Source organism: Monodelphis domestica, chromosome 2 (genome assembly GCF_027887165.1).
Source record: "Monodelphis domestica isolate mMonDom1 chromosome 2, mMonDom1.pri, whole genome shotgun sequence".
Classification (NCBI taxonomy): Eukaryota; Metazoa; Chordata; class Mammalia; order Didelphimorphia; family Didelphidae; genus Monodelphis; species Monodelphis domestica.
The window spans coordinates 193,666,400-193,678,122 of record NC_077228.1 but is presented as its reverse complement, the minus strand read 5'-3'; the positions used below and the strand labels follow the sequence as shown (position 1 = coordinate 193,678,122).

Genomic DNA, 11,723 nt, shown 5'->3' with positions numbered 1-11,723 from the left:
CAGCCGATATCCATACTGGGTCAGAACCTTTAACCTAACTCCCTTGCCACCATGTTTTGTTCAGTTCCACAGAGCTTCTAGGCTTTCTTCTATCTGCTCCTGTCATATTGAGTCCTGGACACCATACTGAGAATCCACTCCTTTTTTTGATGCTCTTAGGGTCCAACATTAATCCCCATAATCCCAATCTCACTTTCCTGTCCACTAAATCACCCCTTATCCTTCCGAGAACCAGCCACCCTAAAAGGATAACAAGATTCTAGTCTACCCTTGCCCAGGCCCTTTCCCCGCCCAGAGGCCCCTTTCCCTCCCCTTCTCCTCCCAGTCAGACTGGGTTGACATCAGAGGGTGTTCCCCTGGAAAAGAAATTCTGAGTTACCCGGTCCAAGGCCCAGCTCCAAGCAGCCCCTAGCTCACTCGCTCCTGGTCCCTATCTCTACTCCAGGCTGCTAGTCCCCAAATCCGTACATTAGTTGGCTGAGGCTAGAGGCCTTAACCTGACGATCCTCCCCTTCCCCCTACCAAATTCAAGATTCGGCTAAACCAGATCCCCTAAGACAGCTCAGACCCACTAAGGCAGCTCGAGTTCCCCCACTTCCAGTGAGGAAATGGGGCGACCAGGGACATAGGAACGGGTAGTCCGGGAACCTAGGAGTCAACAGATAGAATATACCAGAGCCCTCTGCTACTGAGACTAGAAAACTGATCACAGTTCCCAGGCTTCGAGGGGGAGCTGTCCAGCGAGTCGGGGTTCCTCTCTTTGAGGGGGAGGAGGGTCAATAGTTTTGGCGGGGCAGGAAGAAAGAAGAGGCCAGGGAATGGGGAGGGGAAGCTGACGCCCCTTCTAGCCGTCCGGTCCGGGGCGTCCCCCGCCCCCCTCCCCCCACGTGTCCACAGCTGCCCCAGCCCCTCGGAGGAAACGGCGCCGCTTCCTGCGGCTCGGGCTGGGGATATAGGCGTCCAGCCCCCCGCCCTGGCCCCGGCTCTGGGTCCACCAGCTGCCTTTCTGCTTCAGCTGCACTATGGCTTCAATCGAGACCCGCTGCTCTGGCTGTCCTCATCTCCCTGCGACCCCAGCCAGACTTCGAAGCCCCCTCTGGCTCCTCCTCCTGCTCTGCTGTGAGTGAGATGCTTCCCGGGGCTAGGGAAAGGGGAGCCAGAGAGAAAGTTCGGGGAGAGAGGCAGGAGGAAGGACGGTTGTGAGGGACCGGGATGGGGGAAGGCAGAGAAACTAAGGAAGCGGTGAGTCTGGGTTTGGCGCTCCATGTGCCCAGAATCCTCCACCCCAACCCCTCTCGAGGGAATCTAAGCATCGTACTAAAAAGGGGAAGCCGAATTGAGGGATGGGATGTGTACCAGTGGATGGGCTTTATGGGGGCGGACAGGGGTTCAAAAAAGCTGTGGCCTGACTTTTAAAGCATGCTTTTGTCCCAATTAGCTTCTTTCTGGGAGCTTGGAGAAACCTATGCATGAAAGAATCAGTGCCCTTGCCCTAGTATGCTAGTCCCTAGCCAAGCTAATTCAGTAACTGAACAATGATAGTTTACATTTATATTGCAGTTTGAGAGCACTTGTCTTGAAGCAGTCCCTGTCAGGAAGGTAATGAAATATTAGTTTTTCCATTGTGCAAAAAGGGAAATGAAGGCTTTAGAGTTTCAGTGACTTGGCCATCGACAGTAAGTCCTGGACTTGAGTATCTCATGTCTTTCAGGCTTTGGGACTGGAACCCACCTGAGCCTTCTGACTCTGAGGTCATTTGCTCATTCTAGCACATCACATCACCTTTCCTAACCAAGCTGGGGAAAGGTTGTTTGTTTTTATCCTTTCCGATTTCCCCTCTCCACTCCTAAATTCTTAATCCCGCCCCCCTTCCCCTAGTCTCTTTGTAATCCCCATTGTTTGCTTTCTCACTTGTTAAAAGCTTTCTCTTCCCACAGCTATCCTAAATGCCCAAGGCTCTGGTGCTCAGACAGTCCCTAATGTCACCGACATGGAACCCTCTACATGGCAGAACAGTGAGTATCTAATGACTAAAGAAAAGTGACTTTGGAGAAAGGGTCTATCATTGCTCCCCCGAGAGCACTCCCTTTAGGTCCTCCATTATTGGCCCTTTCTAGCTGTGTACTTCTTCCTCAGTAAATACCATCATTATCCTTCCATTTTGTTTCCCTTTCTCCTTCAGTGTCCTTCACTGTTTTAAACTGTCTGTCTCCCCAGCCAGAATTTACTTAAAAGAGCAATTTGAAAGTATCCAAAGCTTCCATGGGATCTGGGTTTGGAAGGAGGGGGTGGGAGGGAGAAGACACCCTTGATGGGGAAGAAAATGGTCAGGGTTGAAAGAGAGGAAGAATGCAAGAGTACACAGGTATGAGGGATCTTTTGCATCTGTGCCCATAGTGATGACCTCAGAGCAGAACTATGAACTAACAGCCAGACAATGCTGGTTTTCCTATGAGGACCACATGAGAAACATCAGCACAGAGCATTGGTGTGAATGGGACATGATCAGCAGGTAGGAGGCAGAGGCTGGGTTGGAATCTAGACTCTGCACCTGGGGATATGGACTTGAACCTGAAGGGTGGGACCTACTTCTAAGGACTGGGGATAGTCTAGAAGAATCAAATACAAATGAGGGTAGGACCCTGGATCTGGGGTGGGCCAGTGGCAGAGGAGATGGCCTTTGCCCAGCCCTCCCTCATTCTGATTATCTTTTTACCCATTCCTGCATTACCTACAGGCCCTACAGCGACCTGCAATACTGCCTGGAGAAAATGGCAGAATATTTAAAGCTGGGTTTTCCCAATTCCTTGGCTGAACAGATCATCTTCCACAGCCACCAGATGTATTTTGCCAACTGCTCACTAGAGAGGCGGCCCCTCTTCTTCGACCCCCCAGAAGAGGTGCTGCTAGCACTGATCATTGCTCCCATCTGCCTCATCCCTTTCCTTGTCACCTTGGTGGTATGGCGGAGTAAGGACAGTGAGGTCCAGACATAAAATGTCCCTGCCCCTTGTCAAAATATTTCAGACCAATTTCTAGTTCTTCCCCTCCCCTGGGACTCTATTGATAATTCCATCACCCCACCCTTCCTTGCTCTCAACTACTCCCTGGGGAAGTGCAGTTTGAACTTCTGGTGGGAATGGGGGCAGAACGGGAAAGAGAAGTGGGGATATGGGCTCTAGAATCACCATGATAAATAAACAAGTTGGGGGGTTCCCCCTAGAGGGTCTCTATAAAGCTCCGTGCCTGTCTTCTCTCTGAGTCTTTGTATCTGGCATAGTCCCTGGGCTTGGGGTAGCAAGTGTGGAAAGAGCCTATAGTTTTCTCATAAAAGCTTTCCTGATCCTCTCCTCCATTCCTGCTCCTTCCTCTGAGGGTAGGGCCCTTCCTGCCACTACTAACCCAGCTCCAGGAAACATTCAGGAAACAACTCCCATCCGCCCTGGATAGGGAGATAGGGTGGGGAGGGAGGCGGGGATGATAGCATCCCTGCTTCAGTGCCCTTAGGTTTCTTTTTAGGGCCTCAGAGGCTAGGGATGCTAAGGAGATTCATCTAAAGTAGGTAGTATGCACCAGAGGTCCTCTCCCTGTTACACTGAGCTCCCTGCTAGTCCCTCTCCCTCCCACCCATCCCTGCATCCCCCCAGCTGGAGGCATCCTCAACAATGCTGGTCATCAAACTGCAACCTGACCAAATGCTGCCCTCTGGTGTCCACTCAAGTCAAGGATACCCGAAGCTGGCTGGGTCCAGTGAAATGACCCAAAGATGGCAGACCAGACTCTAGCATGCTATACTTGCTAGTTTCTCCAGAACATAATTACCTACTTCTTATGATCCCATGTCCTCCCCAAGAATACACCTGCCCATTTCTTTGAACACAGGGCCTCCTCCAGGTATACATCTGCTTTAGACACCCCTACCTGCTCTCTGGAACTTAACCACACCTTTCCTCTTTATGAGCGATATCCATGTGCCCCAGTTATGTTCCCTGGGACACACCTATTTGTCTCTTTTCATGGATACACACCCCTTATTTCCCATGAACATACCTGTCTGAAATCTGGGATAAACTTAAATTCCTTCAAGCAAACTCCTTTCCTTCTCCATTAAAATACTTGACAAGTACATGGTCTCATTCAAATGACCCTTAGGGTTAAGAGGTGGAGTCCTAGAAAAAGGACTTCTGGGAAAGAAGCAAGCTCTGACACAGGATTCTGGAGGGCTGAGGAAAGAGAACAGACAAAATACACTCTCCCCTAGTAATCTCCTTGCCAATCGGTACCCAGGGGAAAAGACACAAAGATGCCTGCACTGGAGACATTTCAGAGACCTTCCAGACAATGCAGATGTGCCACTCTTGAGCTCCAGAGGCTTACTTAAATGGGATTTTCCCTCCTGAATGCCATACAAACCAGCTGAGATAGATACCGGTGCTCAAGGGCAGCCCAATTATTTGCAAATAAACCAGTCAGAGTCTTTTGTTAAATTACGCCCTACTCTTTGTAATCCCATGGACCCATAGCCCCCCAGTACTGTCCATGAGGTTTTCTTGGCAAAGATACTAAAGTAGTTTGCCATTTCCTTTTCCAGTGGATTGAGACAAACAGAAGTTAAGGTTAAGACTTGCCCAGAGTCACACAGCTAGTAAGTTTCTGAGACTGGAGTTGAATTCAGGTCGTCCTGACTCCAGGACCAGCACTCCATCCACTGAGCTACCTAGCTGCCTCTTATTGTTCCTTAAATCTCTATATACCATTGCAGGGGGCAGCACCGTTATTTCGAATATATTTTCCCTATTCCTCTGGGACTTGTTTGGTTACTAGGAGGCAGTTTGGTGATTAAGTGGATAGTACTGGGCATGGAGACAGGAAAACCCAAGAGGTCTCTATCTGCACCAGTTTCTTCATCTATAAAATGGGAATAAATAATAAAGTTGTCAGGATAAAATAAGACTATTTTAAAGTACTTTGCACATCTTAAAAGAACTATATAAATGCTTGCTGTTATTACTACAGTGCTAGAAATGTCTATCCTCCAAGGTCCTACCCTTTTTGTCTTCTTCTCCATAGGAGAGAGATATGTTTGGTCATCTCCCTGAATGGGTGGAAACTTTCTGTGTGTGTGTGTGTGTGTGTGTGTGTGTGTGTGTGCCCACAGCACAGTGGTGGAGAATTGGCTCACACTAACATGGACATCCTTTCTTTCTACTGATATGCAATTTAGTTGCCACATTACTTACCCTATCTGTGGTCAGTTGACTCCCTACCCTCATATAAATTATTCTGTATCTGTTCTTCACATCTTGATGCTTCAATGTTCTCTAATTTCTTTGTTCACACTTCTCTTGAAGGGCTGGCTAGCTGGTTTGTGCTAATGGCCAGCCTCATTCTTCCTTCTGCTCCCTTTGTACATTTGTAATAGGAGGGGACAGACTATAGGCTCCTGCCCTTTCTTTTTTCCTTCTACCTTTACCACCTGGTGCAGAGACTTGACTTTATAGCCTTGTTTGCCAAGGGCTTCTCCTACTCCTTAGAAACAAAGTTCCCTGAACTGCTGTGTACTCATGGTGAGAAGGCTGCTGTTTGTTGGCTCTTTTCCAATTCATTTCATTCTAACCCAATCCAATCCAACAAGCTTTAAAAAAAAAAAAAGATTTTTAAGGATATATTTTGTTTTTGCAGCACTTTCATTTCCAAATATATCCCTTTCCCCTCCCCTAACCAGCAACCCATCTCTTTTAACAAGGAATCTTTTATTAAACAGAAAGAGAGAAAAAGAAAACAAACAGTGAAGCAAAATTAAACAACATACCAACAGAACCTGACAATATATGCAATGTTCAACACTCATCTTCTCTCACTTTTGCAAAGAAGTGGGGAGGTGCATTTTTTTTTCATCTCTTCTCTGGTGCCAAGCTTGGTCAGTATAATTATTCTATGTCCAGTTTTTCTCTCTCTCTTTCTTTTTTTGGCCTTTCCATTTCCATTTTTGTCTTCCTAGTTCTGCTGATGTCATTCTTCCTCACTTTAGAGGTCTTATCATGTTTCTCTGAATTTTTCATATTCATCCTCTCTAATACCACAGTAATATTTAATTACACGAATGCACCATTCTTTGTTTAGACATTCCCAATGGATAGATGTCAACATGGTTTCCACTTCTTTGCTACCACAAATAAAAAATGCTTCTATAAAAATATGATTACATTTGGGACTTTTCTTTCCATTTGGGACTTTTTCAGATATATGTCAGCAGTGAGATCATTGCATCAAAGGATATTAATATTTTCATAATTTTTAGGCATAATTCCAAATTTCTTTCCAGAAGCAATGGACCACTCTATCAATAGTGTACCTCTCTTTCTGAAGTCCCTTCAGTGTTAACTATTTCCATCTGTCACCTTGGCAAATTTTCTGGTTTTAAGGTTAAACAGAGAAGTTTTGGTTACACTTCTCTTAAAGGATTTAGTGCTATCTTTCATATGTTTATTAATACTTTCAATTCTTCCCTTGAGAACTGTCTGTTCATATCCTTTGACCATTTATTTGTTGGGGAAAGGATCATAGATTTAGGATTAGTAGTGATCTTAGAGATTGTCAAATACAAACCTGAGGAATCTAAGACCCAAAATGTAAAGTGATTTTGCTGAAGGTAAGTGGGAGTGTTAGGATTCAGAGCCAGGTCCTCTTCATCCAAATCCTGTGGCTTGTGCACTGAACCATGTTGCCTGCATGTTGGTGGATACCTCTTGGTCTTATATTTTATTCTCTGTATATTTTAGATATCTTTATATCCTTATGGGAAGCTTCTTATCCTAACTGCATTGATTTTGTTCATGCAAAAAAAATTTCAAACTAACCTCTTGTTATGTTTTAAAATCATCTCTAACCCTTCCTTAATTAAGAAATTTCTTTCCTTTCTTCTCCACCCAACCCATCATAACTGTGAAAGGTATCTCATCTCATTATCTTCTAAATATGTTATGATGTGATCTTTAACAATCAGGGCTATGTCCATTTTGAGCTAATTGTGGTTTTTGCCAAACTTCTTCCCACTTTTTCCTGGCAGTTCTTGGGAAATACGAAGTTTTTCTCCAAGTACCTTATATTATATTGAATACACTTAGTTATGGAGTTCTTTTTTTCTGTTTCTCTCTTATCTACATCTAATCTACATTCTTATTTTCTAACCAATACCAAATTTTTTTTAACTCTTACTTTCTGTTTTAGTAACAACTCTAAAACAGAAGGTCAAGGGCTAGACAAACAGAATTAAGTGATTTGCCCAGGGCCACACAGCTAGGAAGTATCTGAGGCCAATTTGAATCCAACTTCCCCAAAGACCAACTAGCATTTTTTACACAGTTTTGATTCTAAGACAGAAGAATGGTAAGGGCCAGGCAGTCGGAGTTAAGTGACTTGCTTAGGGTCATACAGCTAGGAACTATCTGAGGCCAGCTATAAATTCAGGTCCTCCTGACTCCAAGTCTGGCTCTCTATCCACTGAACACCCAGCTATACGCCATTCCTCATTTCTTTTAAGAGTATTTCCAACAGGCATTTAGTAAACATGTGCTGCTACCAGGCCAGCATGAGGTACTGAGAATCCAAAGACAAAACAAAATATTTCTTGAATTTTAAGAGCCTGGGGAAAGATGCAAAAAAGATGGGAGGGAAGATGAGAAGAAATAGTTGTGAACAGACATATCTATATCAATAGACACATGTATTGATAAACATAAATCCATGTAAATATATAGAAAGCTCCATGTAAACATACATGTGTATGTGCATGTCTATCTATATATCTATATATATATATATCTACATGTGTATCTATCTATATGCATGTGTTTGTTTTTTAGGAAGAAGAAAGAGTGAATACTAACTACTAAGGGGAATAAGAAAAGTTTCTCCTAGGAGATGGCTCCTTGATGAGCCTTGAAGAAAGGTTTCTAAGAGGAAGAAGTGAGAAAGCATAAGGGACAACTTGTTCAAAGGAGGGAAATGGGATGCTGAGTTCAAGAAATTGCAAGTGGGGTTCTTGGAGGTAGCTGGGTGGTTCAGGGGACTGAAAGCCAGGCTTAGAGATGGGAGGTCCTGGATTTAAATCTGGCCTCAAACACTTCCTATCTGTGTGACTCTGGGCAAGTCACAACCCCAATTGCCTAGCCCTTACTAGTCTTTTGCCTTAGAACCAATATTCAGTATTGATTCTGAGATGGAAGGTAAGGGCTTTTATTTTTAAAAAAAAGAAAGGAAAGAAAAGAAAAGAAAGGAGAAAAAGAAAAGAAATAGTAAGTGGGCCTGATTGATTAGAAGTGTGAAGGGTACTAATATGCAACAACAACAATAATAATAATAATGGCTCACATTTACATAGCACTCTCAATCCACTGAGCCACGGTGCTGGTTAAGTGACTTGCCTGCCCAGGGTCACACAGCTATGCGCTAAGGAGTTGACAATTATTATCTTTTTTGATCCTAACAACAACCTTGGGAGGTAGGTGCTGTTGTTAACCCCATTTTACAGATGAGAAAACTGAAACAGCAATCACAGAGACTTGCCCAGGGCCAGGGCTAGTAAAGGATTGGGTCTGGCTTTGAATTCAGGTCTTCCTGAATCCAAGCCTAGCACTCCCTCCACTATGCCACCTCACAACAAATTTGAAAAGGGAGGTTATGGCCTTTTATGTATTATAGTAGTATTATGACCATAATACTATGCTAGTTATATATTTTATTCTGGGAACCACTGAAGTTCTTTAAGTAGGATATTGACACATATTTATATTTTAGGAATATTAATTTCAGAATATAGACCATCCCTCAAACTACCTAGCCTATCCTGTCAATTCAATAAACAGGGATAAAAGTTTTACTATATGCTAGAAAATGGAGAAATGGATGAAAATGAAACAATCCCTGCCTTCAAAGAGTTTACATTCTCCTGAGAGATGCAAAGTATATACAATTAAGTAAAAACAAGGTGATTTGAGGAAGGAAAAAGTTGAACCTTGAAGGAAAGATTCCAAGAAGTGGAGATGAGGAAGAAACTGCTTGGATGGACTCACAGCAGTGAGAGATGGATTGCAAAGTTTGGGGAATGCCTAATGGTCTAGTTTGGTTCGAATGTAGCTTTTCTGAAGGAGAATACTATGAAACATCACTAGAAAGGTAAGTGTTGGGCAGGGTTTTTAATGTCTAGTAATATCTTACTTTCCTGTTTGAACCAATATGAGAAAAGACCATTGTACTACAAGAAATAATAATACTGAGCCTCCTCCTGAGGCAAGGCTCTCATGAACGTGATGGTGTGCAGTAGAGGGTACAGTGTCTTCTCCAGGTCAGTGGCTTGGCTGTTCCTGTCATAGGAACAAGTATCAAGGAAACTTGGGAAGGGGGCAGCTAGGTGGTTCAGTGGATTGAGAACCAGGCCTAGAGATAGGAGGTCCTGGGTTCAAATCTGGCCTCAGACACTTCCTAGCTATGAGACCCTGAGCAAGTCTCTTAACCCCTATTGCCTAGCCCTTACTGCTCTTCTGTCTTGGAACCAATTCAATATTGATTCTAAGAGAGAAAGTAAGGGTTAAGAAAAAAAAAACCTGAGGAAGTGTCACATAGCTAAAATATCATAGTCTTCCATATGCAGGAATCAATTAATTGACTGACTGACAAATCCACATCAAGAGAAAAGTTCCCTGGCTCTTAGACAACACAACTATGCCCTTCCTGAATTCAAGATCTGTAAATAATCCACCCTATCTAAATGCACCAAGATTGCAGCCAGATTAATAATCTACCACCAATTGATACCATCTCTTCTGTTCCTTAAATCTTTTCTCTGATAACAATGGCAGAATAATTGCTTGAAATATATTCCACCTGGCCTCTGTTCAATTTCTCTAATTATAGTGCCAATAGTACATTCCCTTGGATGCACCTGCCCTTGCTATGAACCTTCTCCCTGCAGTCATCCTCTTCTCCCTGCAGACAGTCATCCTCTTCCAAAAGATGCAACCATCTGCTACCCGGGCTCCCACTATTCTCTTCCAAGGATGTAACGTTTCTTTCCATGAACACATCTGTGCTCTTCAGGTAGCGAATCACCTCTGTATTTAACATGTCTGTCCTATTTCATATCTATTCCTCCCATGAACCCACATATAGCCAACAACACACCCATTCTTTCCCATAAATATTCCTGGGATACACTCAGCCTTAGTCATTTCAATGAAATGTTATTAAGTATTCAGGAAATGTAGGTCAGTGTGCTAGGTCCTGAAAAGATACAAAGTTTGCATTTACATTATGTGCAACTCCTTCCACCTACATGGAGTATAATTCCTCTACTTATTTTGTGTCTATACACACACATACACACACAACTCAAATTCAGTAGAGTCTTAAAGGGTTGCTGTGGGCAAAAACTTCATCACTCTGTGGCTAACTTAGAGATGAGACTCTGAATTTCGCTAGGCTAACAAATAGCACCCATGAAGGTAGCTGGAGCAGGCACTGGGGAAGGCTTAGAGTTTGGTCAACCAGCAAAGAAGCAAAAGTCATCTGCTGCATCCCAGGCCATCACCAGTCATCCTGACTTTTGTCCTGCCACTGGACTTGGATGACTCTGGCAGAGAGAGTGAGGCGGATGACTTTGTATAGCTCTGCCTCATTGGAACCCAATTCAAATGCAAGTCAAGACATCATCCCATGACGTCATCGGTCCTCTTTGAAAATGAAAGATGAACAACAATAATAACAATAGCCAGACTGGTCTTCAAATGGCAGACATAAGTTCACTCTCCAGCTCGGTAGGTACTGCCTATCCCTTACTGCTCTTCTGCTTTGGAACTATTACAGTATCAATTCTAAGACAGAAGGTAAGGGTTTAAAAAAAATAAAGAAAAGAGTAAGGGGTAAGCAACTAGGGCTAAATGACTTGTCCAGGATCACACAGCTAGAAAGAGTCTGAGGCCAGAGTTGCTCTCTAATCACTGAACCATCCAGCCACCCCTCTTAGTATTCTTTCTAAGGAAAGAAAATTGGTTTCTTCTTGGGAGGAATTAGAGGGTGCTGAATGGAGGAAGTAAGATTTCACTGTGTGAAGAGATTCAAGAGGTGGACCTGGAGGTGAGAATCACAAATCTGAAAGAGGAAGAGCTCTTAGAAGCCATCTAATACAGCCCCCTCATTTTACAGAAGAACTGAGGGAGGGAAAGGGAAGGTAAGAGACTTGCCTCAAGTTTCCCAAGTAGTGAGGATTAGAGGTGAGAGCAGAATTTCCATCCTTTGCCACAGAACCAGTGAGTACCCTTTCTCCTGAGTATTAACTCTGTCTCTATCTCTGCCTCTGTCTCTCTCTCTCTCTCTCTCTCTCTGTCTCTCTCAGCAGTGTTGCCTTACCCTTTGGCCATTCAAAACACAGAGGAAACAATGTTAGCAAAGTCTGGGGCCCAGGAAAAGTGTCACAAGGACAGAAAACAGATGGGTTTGGTTGGCATGTAGAATATGTGGAGGAGGAAGGGGAGATGGGGATGAAAAGTTATGGTGGTGTCGAGTTTTAGAAGGTCTCAAATTCCAAGGAAAGGAAAACTCTACTCAGTAGGCCCCAGTGAAAAACAATGAAAACTTTTGAGCAGAGGAGTGACCTTACTAGGATTTATTAGAAAGATTAGTCTAATAAGAGTATGAAGGCTAAAGGGGAAGAGAGGGAAGAGTAG

At 43.8% G+C, this 11,723-nt stretch overlaps 1 protein-coding gene across 3 annotated transcripts; it reads left to right on the top strand.

The window, feature by feature from the left end:
- The first annotated feature begins 665 nt into the window (after nt 1-665).
- Nucleotides 666-6,197, top strand: RAMP2 (receptor activity modifying protein 2). Of its 3 annotated transcripts, XM_056816700.1 has the most exons (5): nt 989-1,119; nt 1,561-1,599; nt 1,938-2,015; nt 2,398-2,512; nt 2,738-6,197. In XM_056816700.1, the coding sequence occupies exons 3-5, from the start codon at nt 1,991-1,993 to the stop codon at nt 2,994-2,996; spliced, it is 399 nt and encodes a 132-aa protein (XP_056672678.1). In that variant the 5' UTR covers nt 989-1,119; nt 1,561-1,599; nt 1,938-1,990; the 3' UTR covers nt 2,997-6,197. The 3 variants fall into 3 exon arrangements, with proteins under 3 accessions (XP_007482221.1, XP_056672678.1, XP_056672677.1); XM_007482159.3 differs by lacking the exon at nt 1,561-1,599 and having other exon boundaries at nt 666-1,119; XM_056816699.1 differs by lacking the exons at nt 989-1,119; nt 1,561-1,599 and adding an exon at nt 1,141-1,242.
- Nucleotides 6,198-11,723: the final 5,526 nt, after the last annotated feature.

Bases quoted from the DNA above. Each gene is read 5' to 3' on its own strand.
- RAMP2 (XM_007482159.3), top strand. From the start codon at position 1,023: ATGGCTTCAATCGAGACCCGCTGCTCTGGCTGTCCTCATCTCCCTGCG. The intron at 1,120-1,937 runs GTGAGTGAGATG...CTCTTCCCACAG, and splicing joins GCTCCTCCTCCTGCTCTGCT to CTATCCTAAATGCCCAAGGC. The intron at 2,513-2,737 runs GTAGGAGGCAGA...CATTACCTACAG, and splicing joins GAATGGGACATGATCAGCAG to GCCCTACAGCGACCTGCAAT.